The 18,814-nt window shown below is 32.8% G+C and overlaps 4 protein-coding genes across 4 annotated transcripts in view; 2 read left to right on the forward strand and 2 right to left on the reverse strand.

Annotated features, from left to right (window-relative positions):
* The window catches only part of LOC133680148 (RNA polymerase sigma factor sigD, chloroplastic), a 30,062-nt gene that overhangs the window by 8,686 nt on the left and 2,562 nt on the right, over positions 1-18,814 (forward strand). The gene's annotated exons all lie outside the window — the stretch shown is intronic.
* On the reverse strand, positions 2,410-4,294 carry LOC133679673 (uncharacterized). The gene is made up of 3 exons (XM_062102344.1): positions 4,094-4,294; positions 3,944-3,996; positions 2,410-2,739 (listed from the first exon to the last, which is right to left on the reverse strand). Exons 1-3 carry the CDS (start codon positions 4,182-4,184, stop codon positions 2,611-2,613), a joined length of 273 nt encoding a protein of 90 aa, XP_061958328.1. The 5' UTR covers positions 4,185-4,294; the 3' UTR covers positions 2,410-2,610.
* LOC133680521 (small ribosomal subunit protein eS8) lies at positions 6,323-8,665 on the reverse strand. The gene is made up of 5 exons (XM_062103522.1): positions 8,558-8,665; positions 8,386-8,458; positions 7,436-7,769; positions 6,665-6,837; positions 6,323-6,558 (listed from the first exon to the last, which is right to left on the reverse strand). Exons 1-5 carry the CDS (start codon positions 8,559-8,561, stop codon positions 6,483-6,485), a joined length of 660 nt encoding a protein of 219 aa, XP_061959506.1. The 5' UTR covers positions 8,562-8,665; the 3' UTR covers positions 6,323-6,482.
* LOC133680469 (large ribosomal subunit protein uL1c-like) lies at positions 12,668-17,715 on the forward strand. Its single transcript, XM_062103435.1, has 7 exons — positions 12,668-13,120; positions 13,536-13,715; positions 13,797-13,851; positions 15,567-15,694; positions 16,536-16,619; positions 16,967-17,092; positions 17,212-17,715. Exons 1-7 carry the CDS (start codon positions 12,764-12,766, stop codon positions 17,347-17,349), a joined length of 1,068 nt encoding a protein of 355 aa, XP_061959419.1. The 5' UTR covers positions 12,668-12,763; the 3' UTR covers positions 17,350-17,715.

Consider the following 18,814-nt stretch of genomic DNA (forward strand, 5'->3'; position numbering starts at 1 on the left):
TGAAATTAACAATATTATAATAACTCTAGTTACAAAACCAAGATTGGCCTGATAGATTGACCCGTTTCAAGTCAATCTGGGGTCTAATTTGATTCAAGTTTTAAAAAAAACAGATGAAGGATTTTCTGTTTTATGATTAAGGCAACGATAACATCCAAGGGAGTGAATTAAGTGTTACATTAATATTAGCAAATAATACAATTTAACTCAGTTAAACACAATAACCAACACCATAATTAAATTGCTTAAAACAAATAGGTCAGGGAAAGAATTTGCTAGCTTGATTTTAGCGTGGTTCGACAAGCCTATATTTACATCTCAAGTACCAAACTGGTATTGAATATTGTATTCCTTTATTGGTCCAAATTCAAGAGTAAAATTGCCACTTGATAAATTCACACCAATATTTTTATACCACTTGAAGATATTTTTCCACCAATGCCAATATTTTTTACCTAACTCTTAAAGGTTTACAAGAGTGATTTTGCTATTACAATTAACTTTCTCTGTAAAGCATAATACAATTCAAAGTTCTAATATCTTTGTATCTCATAAAATAACACTTAAAGAATTTGAAGGTGTTTGAGTATACTGAGTACGAGAATCTCCTATGTTGAAATATGAAGCTTTTAATTACATCAATTAGAATATAATCAAAGATTGATGATTATTATGTGTTTTTGCTCTTGAATTAGCTTGTATATCATATGGGTTCGGATCAACTTCTTAATTTTACAATCATGCAAGATATATATGTGTTTATAGCCATTATAATCTCACTGGCGGCTGAAACGGTCAACTGGTTCGAATTTGTGAAGTAAATTAGTCGACTGGTTTTTGCAGAACTCTCATGTGCTCGTCACAGACAAACAATCGGTTATCTGGTTAATGCAAAATTTCATATCTATTAGTTTCAACTTAGATGAATTTTTAGAACTATCTATTTCTTTTAATCGATTATTATAAATGTACTTATAGTGAAATGAGTGGATTAATTTTAATTTTATACTATCAAGATAAGATATAAGATTTACATAAAACACTAAAATAAATATTTATTTCCTTAGTCTTCAACATGCTTTCTTCTTGGATTTCTTCCTGATTTTTTCCCATGAAATCCTTCATGTTTGTTGATATGAAGTTTGTACATGTATATTTAAAAACTATTCACAACCAAGTATATTATTACTCAATTTTTCTTATTATTGTCACCATCAATATATATATATATATATATATATATATATATATATATATATATATGACCTAAAGATCAACAATATTGACTTGACCTAAGCCAGTTAAAAACTCAGATCAATCTGGGATAAAATAAGGTTAAAATCCTGTTTATTTTTTTATATAAAAAAAGAATACGGTCAAAAGAAAGTTGTTTTTCTTTTCTTTTCTTTTAATATCAGGTCAACCGGATTGATCTTTCCGAACTGTAACCTGAATCAAGTCCCGGGTTGACTTCTAGATCGAGTTTTAAAATATAATAAATATTGTCTATTAATTTTTTTTTTTGAAAATAAAAAAATTATTTCTAAAATTATTAAAAGACAATTTTTTCACCTCCCTGTTCTTTAATCATTAGACTTGAATGAGAAAAAAAGGTTCTTTTAACAAAAACTGTTTTTTTTAATTGTATAAAAAAAGTACTCTACAGAAAGGAAGGTTGTTTATAGTACCGTGGTAATAATTTTTTTAAAGTGTTTTTTTATTAATATATATATAAATTTTAAAAAATTATTTTGGATATTAATATATATATAAAAATATAAAAAGATTTCCAAGAATTTTGAAAAACACGGTCAAAATTATTTCGTGGCGCCATAACATAGAGCCCAAATCCCCGACGTAGGTGCGTGACGGGTCAAGGAAGACATGGGTTGGGGTCACGTTTTATTCCATTCAGACAACCTTGGTCACCATGTGGCCATTCAAAACGAGTCACGTGCCAGAAAGCTAATACTGGTAAAGGGTAACCAACACCTTTTTTCCACCTTTTGAAGCCAGTCAATTAATCAGACAAACTTGTGGGCGATCTGTGTGGTTAATGTCTGTGGGTCTGATTGAATAAGCTTGAGAATCGAGATAGCATCATGCATGCGGATGACTAGGATCCACCTCAATTCTGTCTCGTCTCTCTCAAAACAGTTGCAGTGGAAAATGATGGGACAGCAACAATTGGCAAGCCCAGCCGCCCCACGGGGTGTTCAACATTACAGCTAGAACACTGTTTGTTCAAAATTAATATATACTGGGAAAACACTCCATTACACACGAAGGTATTACTCTCCCTCGGCTCCCCTCGCCTTGAAGATTGACGACCGTTGATTCTTTGAATGGAAATTCGTTACCTCTCTCATTTGGAATGGAAAAATAGCCATCTCAAGTTTCAACCAAAAGTTAAAGAAGATAAAAACTTGATTACCAAAACTTGTATAGATAGGGGCTACAAGGAAATATGGTTTACATTCAACGAATCAACCATTTATATCCAAGTCGGGCAAAACTCTCATATCCAATCTAATATACTGTCAAAACTGATTGAGAGACCTCCCAACTAAACATGAAAAAGGCATAAAGCAAAGCATACATTTTGCAGCATCAAGTTTCTTTCTTTGCAGCTCTTGCTGGTTCTGGTGGTGGTTTGACAATGCTTAGTTGACCACCTTCCTTGTTCGCAGCAGTAGCTGCTTTGATCTCGTTACAGTTGTTGATGAACTTGCTTAGCTCCTGGCCCACATCAAAGATAACATAGATCAGCAATCACTGAACCATACAAAGATTCAAAAGGTCACCATGCACACAATAGACCACACATACAGTTACATAATACGATAACAGCAATGGTTGTGATGCCAGTCACCAGAAAATAGGCAGATATAGGCTAACTTCAGCTTACAAGGACTTTTGGGTGATCTTATACGATCCAAGCTCATGTGAGAATTAACTGACGTTGAGTGATCTGCTATCTCGCCTTGGAGGCCAGAAGGGTAATGTATAACTACAATCTTGATCTTTCAGAGTATAATTCTACCCCCGGATCCACGAAAAATCCCTTGATTGAATAATTTGAATTCCTTTTGTTGTATTAAGAAAGATTTACAGATAAAAACAGTCAATTTAACAGTATAGACAATCAAAATCTAGGCATCACCCTTTCCCTAACTGATAAAACAGAATGGAAGGACTCTCTAGATGAACAAAGATAATCCGAACAAAGCACCGAGAAAGATCACAGATTGGGTTTTGAAAAAACAATACCCAAAAAGCAAACTACAGCAATAGATACGGTAGTATTTTTACAACTTCGATTCTTCATAAAAGTCTTCAGCAATTCTTGCGCATCCTCATTAAAAAAAAAACAGATAAAAGGAATAAAAGATGAAGAAGGAGCAGAGGACTGGCTTGGATTCTATAAGAGCAGTTGCACAGTATAATCTCCACGTATGGGAAAATAACCATCCCTTACATCTCCACAATAATCAAATTCTGCAGCTGGAAAAAACTATATAGAAAAAAGCAGAAGACAAAAACACACAGAAAATTTCTCCAGAACTGCATAAAGTGACTAGCTGAACCAGCCACCAAATCTAACAAAACTGGACCAGTTATAGCGTCAGCTCATACTCAGCGCCCACTATAATAAGAGAGCTGGTAATCAGTAATAGACGCATAATTATCACCCAAAGAACAAAAGTTTATCTGGGTTTTAAAATCTTCAATAAATCAAAGTGCGTTTTAAAGAAGTTGTGAATACAAAACAAATCTGTAGTACATGCTTCACTCTTACAAGGTACACTAGTTTTCAAATCAATAAATATAGTAATCTATCAGTAAGGAAATACAAAATTTCCAATGCAAGTCAGAGCATCTGCTAATTGACTTTTAACAATATCATCAAGCAGTAACAGTTTACAAAATTGAGCAATCATACCCTATCAGCATCCATCTCCTTCGTAAAATTTGATGGCTTCACAAATCTCTTCCCTGCAATCAAAATTTAGAGATTTATTTATTTAATTTTCTTGAAACTAATAAATAAAAAACACAGTTTTAGAGATTGCAAGGAAGCAAACAATCTGACCTTTGCGGATGTGAGTGATTTTTCCATGGCGATTAGGTGGGACTATTTTCTTCTTCTGTTGGCCTTTGAATAGATTGTTTTTTTGTGTCATCGCAGATGTTAACGGTTTTTCACTTTCTGCTGCTGCTTCTTCTTCTATGGCTTTTTAGGGTTTTAGTCCACGGCCTCATTTCGTTGACCGCTTGATCGATAAAATAATTTGTTCCGAAACCGACATGGCATAGTTGCTAACGACGCGTAGTTTAATCGCTGAATTTTATTTTTTTGCGGGGCGGGGTTTGGTATAAACAGATTTTTTATTTAGCGAAAACTTCTATTAAAAATTACTTTTTTAATATTTTTTATCATGTTAAAATGTTGATGTTAAAAATATATTTTTAAAAAACAAATAATATTATTTTGATATATTTTTAAATAAAAAACACTTTAAAATCAACATTTATAATACTCCTAATATGCATTATAAGTACTCACATTTATAATATAAAAAATAAATAAATACAGTAAAAATAGAAATAATAAAGAGAGAAGTTGTTGTTCTAATTTTTCCTATTTTATTTTTCTTTTATGTTTATCTCTTTCTATTTATAATATAAATAATAATAGTTTAATATTAACTACACATAGTTTAATATTTTTTTTGAGGAGGGTTCGAGTATAAACAGATTTTTTTGTAACTTTATTTAGTGAAAAATTCTATGTTTTCAAGTTATGCGGGGTTTGGAATGGTAGTTGAACTGTATTTTTTTTTTAATTTTAAAATAATTTTTTTAATGTTTTTTATTATTTTAATGTGATGGTATTGAGAATAATTTTTTTAAAAAATATTATTTAATGTATTTTTAAGTAAAAAATACTTTAAAATCAACTCCCGAACCAGCATTATGAATACTCACCTTTATAATATAAAAAAATAAATACGGTAAAAACAGAAACAATGAGGAGGTTTTTTTTTTTTCCAATTCACCCTGTTTTTTTTTTTCTTTTCTGTTTATCTCTTTCTATTTATAATATAAATATTAATAGTTAGAGCACTATAAAATTTTCTTGTAACGAAGGATTCGAACCTGTTTTGATGGATTTTATAAGAGGTTAGTCAAGCAACATGACGATTTCTTACATTCCATCGTATGTGTGTGTATATATATTAAAAGATACTCTTAGCGTCTGCATTATATTAAGATTAGAACTTAAATCTAAAATAATTTCATGGAAGGAGATAATGAAACATGTTTATGTTCATGGATTGAACAAGCCTACTCTTTGACCACGACGCAAGCTAAGCCATGGAGGATGATTTCCTTCTTCTTCTTTTCCCTCGTGTTCCAGATATAATCAATAATTGCAACGAAGGCTCTCTCTCTCTCTCTTCTTATCTTCCTCACTCTGCCCCCCCCCCCCTTGCGGTGGTCGTCTGAGGGTCTACCCCTCTGTTTTTGCTCAGCTCTTCTTCCTATCTTATTAATGGTCCTTTTTTCTTTCCATTTATCCTGTGGGGAGTGGCTCCCCCCTCCCCTCTTCCATTATCCATTAAGAGCAAGGGAGGTCTGGCTTTTATTTAAGGCTGTCTTTGAAGTTGCTTTTCATAATATTAAAAAAAAAATCAAAATTCGTTAAAACTCAAGACAAGTGCTCAGATTTTATTTTTGCATTTTGGTAGATTATCTGTGTTTTTCTGTAGCATCTAAATTGACAAATTGCTATTGTGACTGTTTAAACATGCTGTTTGTGATTGATTTCCCTTACCTATGAATATTAAAATATTATTTTTGTTATAAGAACAAATACAGTACGATCTTTTTTTATATCATATCATAGAGGAAGTTCAGAATTGATTCCATTCTATATCGTATTCAACCAGTACCACACGGCGAGTGAGTGATCAACACTTGAAAAAATGAGGAGCTCGAGAATCTCTATCTTACTTGCTTAGTAGAGCCATTGATGGGCCTGAACAGCTTTTACTCAAGGCTATCAATTGTCTAGCAAAACCAAATTTTACAGCAAGAAATTGATTAGACATGTCGATCGCATTAAAAATGAAGCATTTCAACACGGCTAGGCTACAAGTGTATGGCATCATGCATTCTTATCATACCGATCAATCTCATGCAAGCTCATAACGACTAGTCACCAGGTCTGAAATAGGATTCAGCTAAGAAACCTTCATCATCCAACTCAACACAAAAACAAGAGATTTATCTTTAATGCGAGGTGAAAAACGCCAAATTAAACCAGAACCACCTGAATATTCTACTCAAAATTCAAATGACAGGTCTACCTTCAAGTTAAATTTCTTATCTCATCAAAAGTTACACGTCCAACTTCAAGCAAAATAAGGTGAAAATATAGACGCCTGATCTGAAAATAAAATTCAAATAACAAAACTCTAGGCAGCTCCCTTGCCCTTCTTCCTTTGTATTTTCTTCATGTAAAACTCCAGTTCTTTGCCCTCCAAGATATATCTGCAACCATAGGAAAACAATGAAACTTACAAACATTCTTTGGCAATGCCTTAATCTAGAAGACCACAACTAAGAACATGCATAAACAGGGGGGGAAGTAACATACCCATCAGCTCGCCCACACTGACCAGGACGTGATGAAATAGAAGCTAGCAAACGACCACTGCCAAATTGCTCTTCAATATGAGGGTCAAGCTTGCGAGCCTGTTGTCTCTTCTCCAGCTTCCTCTGGACATGATTGCTCTGCTTCACCTCCTCGGTAGCAGCAGCTTCACCTTCCTATAAATCAAAATACAAGTTTATGGACAATTTCAAAGTGAAATTACCAACAAAACATACCAGTGAGATAAACCATGCTCGCACACTAAAAAGGCTAAAATAATCTGATAAGTTTTCCAATTGTGACAGAAGAAATTTACAAAGCAATTAAAATATTCATAAATGGGTGATCTGCAAAAAACATTTAAAGCACCATTACCTCTTCATATTGCTGAATGTAGCCTAATTATGACCCCACATTTACACATGGATATGGTAAGTACTAAAAAAATCTAGCTATGTGACGCATTCTCATGAAATTAAGCAAAAACTTGATAAGTTGCAAAGCCAATAAAAATCTCACATGAACTAGCAAATAGAAGCAGAAAATTAGATTGTATTTTTCTGACAGAAGGAAGATGAAATAAGTGACAAAAAAACACATCAGCATGGAAAAACTAACAATGGGTTCAAATCTATTAAAAACTATATTCTAGTTTTTCCACTTGCATAAATAAATCAACGGTAAGAAAATCAATTACCTAAGCCCAGCACTACAAGCATCACTTTCACACAATGAAAAAAAAATTAAAACAAATGCTATATGTAAAGATCCTACCTCTCCTTCCTTCTTGGCAGCTGCTGTGGTTTTCTTCTTGCGACCAATGTCCACACCATAGTGCTGGAGATACCACTGCTTGAAAGGTGCAGCATCAACCTGAACGATGGCACTCTTCACCAAAGTCTGAGTACGAACCAACTCATTGTTGGATGCATTGTACACCACATCAAGTATCCTGGTCTTTCGGGTCACAGCCTCACTACCCCATGAGTAGTTACCGGTATCAAGTCTTAAAGCACGCCACTTCACATTTCCTCCTCGAACCCTAATCCTCCTCACTGTCTTGTTGCTAGACAGCTTAGTGCTTGCAGGTTGCCTTCCGAGCTCATACCTTCAAGAGGGAAAACACACGAACATAATTAGGTACACAAGAAAACATAAAGTAATCAGTCACAGTCCAAATTCAGATATTAAATCGAACACAGGAATGCTTTGGACACACCAAAAGGATACAATCGTTGGTGTTAAAGTTCAAAGGAAACTATCAATCAGAGCACATAATAAAATCCATATTGATTGATCTCCAAAGAAACGACAGCTTTTTATTGAAGGAGAAGAAGAGAAAGTAGTTCCTTTATAAAGAGTAATAGCAAGAGAGGATCCAGCAATTCTCTCTTAGGTTGTCGACTTTCATTAAATTATTTTGACCAGATTGAAGGAAAAAAGTCCTTCATATATGAAATCAGGCGAACAAGGGAGCAATAGAAACAAGGAATAATCACCAATAAGTGACTAGTTAAGCTAAATCAAGTACTAGAGCTTAAGAACAGTGGCTGGTCTGAACCCAGACAAAGTGATGAAACCAGGACGTCAAGGAGAATTTTCAAACTATCTGTGTCCAGATTCAAGATAACCAAATCTTTTCCACAGATCAGAAAGGAAAACACGTAGAGCAGTACGGTTTTTCTGATAAAAGAAATAAAAAATAATGTTCAAGAACGTCTTACTTTCTCTTCTTTCTCCAAGCTTTCTTCTTCCCTCCGGTGGCCCTCCTCTTGTGCATAGAATCACGAGAAATCCCTAATCAAAACATACAAAAATTTGAATTATTAGCATCTCTAAAACTGACGACAGAGAGAGAGATCAAGACAGTAGAAATATTCGACAAAGACTGTTTACCCATTTTTGCAGAGGCAAGATGCTCTAAGGTTTCTCTGCTGAGAGCTGCTAGGGTTTGAGACAACTGAGAGGGGACTGATGCTTCGAGCCTATATTTATAGTATAAAACCCTAGACCATTGAAATTACTACCTTGCCCTCCGAGTTCTCGAGCACAATCGTTTTAAGTTTGAACGTTGAGTAAACGGCGACGTTCCTTGTTGTTTAGGTGTTAATCGCATTTTAATATAAAAAATGATTTACTTTTAAGTTCCTTCTCATGTTTCAGTAAAAGAAAATCAATTAAATTAAAATATACCATGATGTTTTACACAAGTAAAATTATTTTATTGTAAATTACAACTTAAAGCAATAGATGCATAACAATCAAAACATATAACTTTGAAATAATTTATTTTTAGTAATCACAAAAGAAAATTTCATTAAATTAAATTAAAATTCACATTATAATCAACAATCAACTTTCTCTATTTATTTAATGGTGGCATGGCTAAGACTCCGTTTAGGAAACGCAGTACAAGCCGTGTTTTTTAAAAATTAATTTTTTAAAAATGTTAATTTTTTGTGTGTGTTTTTAATTATTTTGATGCGCTGCTGATTTCAAAAATAATTTTTTTAAAAAAATTAAAAAAATATTATTTTAATATATTTCAACATAAAAAATACTTTAAAAAACAACCGAAATCACACTCCAAAAACATATTCTAAGTTTGTAAGCGGCACTTTTCCATTTAGACTACTGTTAGTGATTTTTTTTATATTATATTATTGGATTTGTTTTGTGAAGTTTGTTTTAAGTGTATTATAGATTTCTTCATTTGAGTTTTAGTTTGTTATAGATGTCTTATTTTCTTATTTTTTTTATCTTTCTTTTCTCAGTTTGCATACTAAATATATATCTAAATTTTTAATTCATACTAATTCAAAATCCTAATATGTATATGTGTGTGTGTATATATATTAAAATAAAAAATAATACTTACTTGTTAAAAAACTTTTAAATAATATCACCATCTTAATTTACAAACACTTCTAAACAAGGTTTTCGAATAAAATATTATGTAATTCTAATATATTTTAATAAGATGAATATAAATTTTGGAATTGAGAAGAAAATCAAAGTATAAAAAAAACGATAAGATGAAAAATAATTGAAAATATAAGTATCAAACTCTTCTTTTATTTTTTTATAATGAATTTTGTAAGTTAATTAATTAAAAAAATAATAAGAACTAATTTTTATTATTATCGAATATTATATTGATTAGTTAGCATAAATCAATAATTAAATTTTAAAAAATTAAGAGTTATTTAGATGTAAAAATTAAAAACAAAAATGTTTTTTGAAATTAATTTATTATTCAACAATAATTTAAAATAAATTTACAACAATTCCCCCACGAGTACAAGCACAAATTTGTAGCAATCACCGATAAAATTAAAGTTTTATAGATAGAAATTTTAGGATTGTAATTTAATTGGTTAGATTTTAAATTTATTTTATAAAGATTATCAGTTTAAGTTTTATAAATTTTAGAACTATTAAAAATTTAAAATTTGTATGATGATTAATTTTAGAATTCATATAGAAAAAAAAGTTTCACTGATAGGCTAGAGACGTGAAAATAACATTAGCTGTTGACAGCCTTGCAACATCGGCCATCTAGCTCCTTGGAAAAGTTTTCTCTGCTGCTTTCCAGCTCCGCAGCAGTCTGAACAGTAAGCAAAATTGAGAAAGATTATCCATGAGCAACACATACCTCACTGTCTGCAGAACACCTAACAATAATTTACAAATAGAGCTTCATTGTCAATTTGGAACATGAACTGAGCTCACAACAGCTCGAAACATGAAATTATTAAGCAAAAGAGTCTAAGGCGTCATAATATTAATGTCAATACTGAGATTGGCCCCCATATACCAGTGAAGCTAAAATATTAGCCTGGAAATCTCATTACAGAAAAAAATTTGCATTACAGTATCAGCATAATAATCTCTAGAATCTAGAATGACGATCCCTCCAGATAAATTGTGTGCTATCAGTGTATTTATTAGGTGCACACAAAATCAAGCCACCATCTTAGTTCTAACTTCAGAAATTCAATCACGTCATAATTAACATACCAGGCTGATTCAAAACACCAGCAGAAAGAAGGTTTATACAAGACTCGTATGTCCATACCGTTCACTTAATGTATCTCCTCATCAGATTCCCACAGCTTATCAAAAACAACAAAATTTTAAAAAACCATTCCCCACAAATCCAGTAGACATAATGTATATTGAAACAGAACAGGAAGATTGTGAGATAATCTAATATCTAGTTGGAAACATGGCACATAAATAAAATGATCTTAGAATCATGACAAATCATCAGATGACCAGACATTTTTAAAAATAAAAAAAGATAACCCCATTCTAGTAGTTGACTTGCTAGTTACACAAGCAACAACCAATCTAATTGATATATCTCACCAGGCATTCAGAATTCAGTGCACCCCTCATGAGAAACTTCCATTCATTCTTGCCAGTTATAAATAATTGAAGAAAAGGAATATATGTAATTGTAGTGGTTCATGATGAAATCTTGAGAGATTTAGCCTTGGTAAAGATCCCAACACCACACTCTATGGCAACCTTAGTCAGCAAGCAGCCTTTCTTTAAACCCTCCAAATTGAAGCAACCGCCTAAATACTGGTGACTTCTCAAGCTCTAAGTACCTGCTAGCAATGGAACCTAGCACCCTCCCTGCCTCAATTGCCGCTGCCAAATCCTTCGGCAAGCTCTCTAACGATCTCCCCGCCTAATAATGATCACCAACTGCAAATCGTCAAACTCAAAACACCAAACCAAATCATAGCAATCTTTATATTTATATATATGTGTGTGTGTGTGTGTGTGTGTGTGTGTTTTTATATATGTGTGTACCTCTGCCAATGCAAGAATGGCCTCGTTCCGGTTGCGGGAACCAGCATCACCAGCAGCAGCATTCCCATCTCCTCCACCACCAGTGGTGGTCCAAGTGAGAGAGGGAGTAGTAGTTGTAGAGAGTTTAGAAGTTGGGATGGCAATACAGTGAGTGGTTGTAGCAAAGTTGTTGCAGTGATATTGGTGGTGGTTGGTGACTGAAGAGAGAAGACGCGTGTGGAGAAGGTGGCAATGGCCATTTCGAGAGATTTTTTGTTTTATTTTTCTATGAGAGTAGACTTCAGACATCGTTAATAGCTTGTTTGACAGTGTAAGTAGTAGTTATTTCTTGTTTGACAGTGCAAGTAGTAGATTTTTTTAAATAATTTTTATTTAAAAATATATTAAAATAATATTTTTTATTTTTTAAAATTTATTTTAATATTAATATATTAAAATAATCTGAAAATAATTTCATAAATCATACTAATAATTGTTAAATTTTAATAATGATAATTACTTATAGGAGTAGCAAAAGTTTCAATTGATAGGTTGTAGAATATTTGAATCATTGTTTTTTTAAGAATAAAAGATTTGAATAATCTTTCAATGTTTCCAATTTTATATTTATTTTGAATTTAGTAATTTAGATTAGATTAAAAAAACATAAGAATAATTATATATTTTTTTCATTTTCAACGTGTACTAAAATTATAACAAGCAACTTATTGATTTTTTTTGGTTTAATTAAATCCTTACTTTAATTCTTGATTTATATTAATATAGAACTAAACTGTACAATTCTAGATTATAATATCAGTTCTAACTCTTTTTAAATAAGTAAACTAAACCAATTTCAATTTCTTATCAATAATAAACTCACTTTTCAAACGTAATTATAACTTTTAATCTTTTCTTGAAACTCTTGTTATTTTTATTTTTTTATCATAATTTTTTTTCTTCAAAATGGTTTCAGAAAATAAGTAATAAAATACCAAAACAACACACATATATATATATACAGGCTTGATATTTATAAAATGCATTATGATGAATTATAGAAAAATAATAAACTTTCCAAAAAAAATAATTAAGTCAGAATCATTTCGTGTTACTCAAAAAAGAAAAAAGAAAAAAGAAAAAAGAAAAAAGAAAAAAAAAGGGGTCTACTATACCCTAAAAACCTCTTATCGTTTTTTTTTTTTTTTTAATTTTATGGATAGACAGCTAAGCAGATAAGCGCACAGAGCTTCACTCCCTAAAGAGAGGTAGGCACAGAGAGCTTAAACAAAATCAACAATGGCAACGACAACAACATGTACTTGTACAACATCTTCCTTCATGCTAACGTACGCCACCTCCACAGTACACCCACAAGACCTAACCCCTTCTCTCCTTTCTTTTAAGCCCCAAATTTTCTCTGTCTGCCCATTGATCTCAGACAGGAAATCAAGCAATAGGATCAACTTTTATAGCCAAACAGAGGCAAAGTCTAGACCTTGCAGAGTGGTTGTGGCTGCTGCTTTGGCTGCAGAGGCGGAGGTGGGTGAGGAGGTGGAAGAGACAGAGGGAGAAGGAGGTGGTGTGGCAACTGCTACAGTTACTCCTACTAAGCCTAAGAAAGGGAAGGCTGCGTTGCCTTTAAAGAGAGACAGAGTATGTGTGTTCTTGTTTGCATGTTTTGTCAATGAGTTTTGGCTTTTTAGGGTGATTTTATTTGTGGGTTTGGAGGGTTTGCGCTTTGGTTTAAGAATTTAGCAGGTTCTGTGCTTAAAAGTTATTGCTTTGGAAGAGAGACTGAGAATTTTGATTTTTGATTTAAGTTTTAGTTACTATTTTGAATATTTTTTTTAGTAGTAGAAGTAATTCACTTTGAAGAAAGTGAGACTACTGGTTTTTACTGGATTTAGCTTCTACTGAACTCTAGTCTAACAAATTGTTGAATAGATTATAGAGTTGGCATAGTCCGACTATTCACTTGGTTTGAGTTTGAATTGCATACTTTTTGTCATTTTTCAAGATTATTATGTTGCTAGAATTCAGCTTTCTGTCCTTTTATTGGAAATGCCAGACAAGGTCTAAGAGATTCTTGGAAATTCAAAAATTGAGGGAAACAAAAAAGGAGTACGACCTGGGGACAGCAATATCTATGCTAAAGAAAACAGCAAACACAAAGTTTGTTGAAAGTGTTGAAGCTCATTTTCGTCTTAACATCGATCCCAAATATAACGACCAACAGCTGAGAGCAACAGTGAGTTATAACTTTCATGGATTATAAAAAGTTATACACATGGCTTAATCAACTGTTTGCATAATCAACCGTTTTGCATAGGTAAATTTGCCCAAGGGAACAGGACAAACTGTTAAAGTTGCAGTGCTCACCCAAGGTAATTGCTCTATTCAATTTTCAGACTTGACCAAATATGAGTTTGTGTAATTAGAAAGCAAGCTGTTATTGTTAGTCAGTTCTTTATCTTCTAATTTGTGGAAAACATGAACATTAAGGAGAGACTATGTGCAACAAAAAAAATAATAATCAGTTTGTGGATTGGTTGTATCTTACAGAAGACAATCTGGATCAATAACTCTAGGGATGATAGACACAGACAGACATAAATGAGGGTCAACCTTGCAACAACATTTTTGTTGTATTATTTGATTATCCCATTTGAGTTCATTATAGGCTGAAAGTTGTTCCAATTATTTATTGGTCATTGGTTGAAAGAGCCATAACAATTTTAATGCATGCCTGGACTAAAGAGTTTAAATACAAAGCCTGTGGATTGTGATGCACAACTGGACTGTTGTTATATGAAAATTGGTAGCTGTATCTATAGGATTCAAATATATGCCAGTGTTCGAAGAAAGTATGCTGTCCCTAAACATGTTTGATATTTGAGTTTTAGTTATTCCTCCCGGGTGCAAACTTGAAGATAAGCATGGGTGTTAGGTCTGATTAGGAAAATGATTGAATGGTTGTGCCGGGTTCCTGTTCTGTTTTCTTTCTTTCTTCTTTTCAAGGTAATTGGGTGATGGATGTGGTTGTGCTGCTATAGTGCCAATTTATGTGAAATATCGAAGTCAATTGCAATTTTATGTGAAATATTAAGTCAATTATCTTTTGGGAAGTTTTTCTTGTTGTGTGATCTTCCGTATAAAAATTTGGGAAACTTTGGGTTTAGGTGGACATTGACATGAGCATATAGTTGTTGGGAAAAGGTGGTTTCTGGAAGTTCCAGTGGAGCTTTTGCTTCACTGGGAATTTTGTTGAATGGTTTGCGCGGTAGTTGGTGTTTGGAGAGGTTATTCCCTTTTCTAGAATTTTTTCTTTCATACTTGATGGTTTCATGATCTGAAGAAGGAAGAAACACTCATCTGGCAAGAAGTCTTCCCCAGGGACGCTGTCGTGATAATAAATGTTTCTTCACTTATTTGGTGGTTTTGTTTGGTATTGATTGTAGACTTTCCTACTCTAAGTTGCGGTGGTTCTTAACTAGTAAATGTGCCACATGCTATTAAAACTTGAATCCTGCCTATTCAGTAGATTTCCATAGCATGCAAGATTGTTTCTCTCAGGTCTATTTAACTTAGATTTTTCAAACTCCTGTTGAAGAGGATGATTTTACTTTTGTTACTTGAGTCCATGGAAGAAAGAGATTTGAGGGGTGACTGCTGGGGGTGTGGTCTTTGAAGAGAGGAGAGAAAGTTCGAGCTTTTACAATATCTTCCATGCAGTGAAAGTTTTGAGCATCCTGAATTTCTGGAAATTGTAATATGGAGTTTCAGATGTCCAACTTTTGTGCTGACTGCTAATTATTCCAGGGTTCTGCTTTTAGTTGATTGTTATACCATCTGTCCCTTGAACATGCCATCTCTCTCTCTCTCTCTCTCTCCTGGAAAACAAGAGTTAATTTTGTTCTTTCACATCACACCAAAAACTAGCTCTTTTTTCTGTCTTGTATGTTCATCCAGAGTAAGTCCAGATGATTATCAATTTTATATTGTTTTTTACTGTGAAATTAATATTTTTATCTTTTGTACCAATCATAACCCCCCTCCCCCACCCCTTGAAATCATCATAACGTGAGGCAGAGATTTGCAGGTGAAAAGTTCGATGAAGCAAAAAATGCAGGAGCAGATTTGGTTGGTGGTGAGGACCTGATACAACAAATAAAGGGAGGATTTATGCAGTTTGATAAATTAATTGCATCTCCGGATATGATGCCTAAGGTGTTGCTTTGCTATCTTTTCATTGTTTAATATATTTAATGGCATCCATGCATGTGCACTGAATTCCTAATATCTGTAAGATACAATTCCTCAATCCTGTGTAAATATGTTTGAGGGACCGGTAAATTTGAAACTTTAACCATTTTATTTTCTTCCTATATTCAAATCTTTGTTTTGAGATGCTTTCCTAACTATAGTACTTTTAATATTACTATTTGATGTGCAATCCACAACATGCAAGCGCCCCCCATCCCCCCAATGACAAAAAAATAGAAAGGGAAGTATTTGTTTGTCACTTGGGTCATCAAATGATATTAAGTTATATTATGCAGCCTTTTAATGTAGGGGTACAATGTGTTGTTTAATGAAGGATGCAACAATTTTCTCTCTACAAAATTTTTGGATGCACTTATAGCATCACTAACAACCTGCTAGCAAGTGGAAGTCATGCCGGTCAGTTGTCATTGACAGCTTTGAATTTACAGTTGGATTTGATTTTATTATCATACCTGTTTATCAACAATTGATTCTGCTATATTCAAGAAACATGTCTTTTTTGGTTGTATGGACTACAGTTAGATTGGATATTTTACTTAGTTTGGGGATTTAAGCTTAGAAAATGCATCGTGGTTGTTGCTCCTAAGTTTTGTAAAAGGCACTCCCACTTGGAACTGTTTCAATTTATGATGTGATTATGGTTTTGTGCTGTACACTTTGACTGATCAGACAAATAGTATTGTCTTATGCATCTGTTTTGAGAATGTGGAATGAAAATTTATCATTTTGGATAGTTTTTTTCTTTCATTGAGATTTACTTGTATCTCTTTGTTCCTTGCATCAGGTTGCCAGCTTAGGTAAGATTCTAGGACCACGAGGACTCATGCCAAATCCAAAAGCTGGTACTGTTACAACTGACATACCTCAGGTAATGGCCTCGTCCCCAACCCCCTACCCCACCCACTGAGTTGGATTTATCATTTTCTCAACCTTCAAGTTGGAAACAAAGCAGAAATGATACAGTGGAGTTTACTCAATCATTCTACATTTAGCCTGTAATTGGACATATACAAGCTTGCCAAATACTGCAAAAATATAAAAAGTAGTTGCACTCTTATCACCATTGTGAGTGTTAAGCATGTACCACCAGACAAGAGTAGAACTTAATGCATTGAGTGAATCTATTTCATTATACAGATTCTTAGTAGCACTTATGATGTGGTCGCTACTGATTATTATCTTGCTTAATGAAATGGATTGATAAATGCATTTCAGGCAATAGCTGAATTCAAAAGGGGGAAAGTTGAGTACAGAGCAGATAAAACTGGGATTGTTCACATACCTTTCGGGAAAGCAGATTTCTCAGAGGAAGACCTCCTTGTAAACTTGCTAGCTGCGGTAGTATGTTCCAAAATTGACCCTCCTTTCACTTTATATATGTGCATTTCCTTATTTTTTTGGGCTAAGCGGATGCCAAGATGGTTTTCATAGCAATAATCACATGCCATCTTAATGTGCAGAAATCAGCAGAAGCAAACAAGCCATCAGGTGCAAAGGGAGTGTACTGGAAAAGCGCACATATATGCTCATCAATGGGACCTTCCATTCGGTTAAATACAAGGGAGATGCTCGAATACAAGCTTCCGTCGAATGTTTGAATGTAACTTGCTCCTGTAAATGATGTCAAGTATCTCTTTCCGAGCTTGCCAGTGTCCAGTACAGATGTTAGGTGAGGTATGATGAAGAGGTGACCTTGATTGTTGCTTATGGATGAAATTGACATACGCGTTGCATGGTCTTCCTCGGCAGACTCGGGAAATCTTTTATGACAATGATGGTCAATATCTTTATATTTAATTATCATCAGCTTTTGGCTCTCGCTAGGCATTTCAAATTGCTAGTTCTTTTCGAGGCACAATGGTTAAGCATTTATGCCACTGTTTTCCTGTTTTCTGTGGCAGGATTTCTTGAATGCTGTAGCTGTACCGATGAGAATGCTAATTTGCAATCGCTTGTTATTTCAATCTTGAGCGTTTAATTTGTTTCTTTGTATGTTCGATTAGCAACTGCATATAGGCTGTAGAAGGGAAGATCAGGGATTATGTTCCTTTCAGTCGAATTTTAATTGATCCTAAGAACGAAATATATCAACATTAACATTTGAACATTGATTTTATCTCGGACAATATAGAATGCAAAGATATTAAAATGCACAGGAACCCACTTCCCTTAATTTAATATATTAACAAATCTGGGAAGAAGTTTCTGATCATTATAGTTACAAATGTATGAAGTATCATAAAAATTTAAAAATAATAAAAATATATTAATTTGAAGTTAATAAAAAAATAAAAAATTTAAATTTTTTCAAAAATATTTTTGAAACGTAAAAATAAATAGATTGCAAACTATTTTTTAAATAATAATATATATTTTTAAAGTGATTACAAATACTTTAGATTTACTTGAGCCGATGTTAATTTTTTTTTAAAAAATTAAAATAGTATCATTTTTAATAATTTTTTTTATAAAAAAACTCACTAATTTAGCCAGGTTTTAACTGAGATAATAACTAGATTAATTGCTCAACTCAAGTTTTTGAATGAGATAACTAAGTTTTTTTTTTTTTTTTTTTTTTTTAATTTAAACTAGTTCAGTTTTTAAATAGGCTACCGGTATGAATTTCACAAATACACTATATTATTGATAACTAATAAGTAATACTAATGCATGTTATATATGAGTGGAGATGGTGGATTTTTTAATAATAAATATCTCAAAATAAAATATATATTTTATTAAAAAATAAATCAGAATCCGTGACAATGTAAACTTAAGTGATATTATATTATTGATCATTGGAAATAATCACGAAAACAACTGACTGTATCAAAATTTTAATTTTAATGCAGCTTGAAAGTTTTCATATTAATAAAAATCCAAAATGACTTTGGAAAGCTGTAACAGATCCGTTGCAACTAGCTTGCCGTAGAAAACATGAGAAAAATCTTCAAATTTTCAAAAGAAAAGAAAAGGAGTGAAGTATATTGTCTTTTATAAGAAGACAAGCAATGGTTGAAAGATATCAAGAAACAAATATCTACGAGAAGTTGTCAGCCCCCA

Source organism: Populus nigra, chromosome 19 (genome assembly GCF_951802175.1).
Source record: "Populus nigra chromosome 19, ddPopNigr1.1, whole genome shotgun sequence".
In the NCBI taxonomy this organism is placed as follows: Eukaryota; Viridiplantae; Streptophyta; class Magnoliopsida; order Malpighiales; family Salicaceae; genus Populus; species Populus nigra.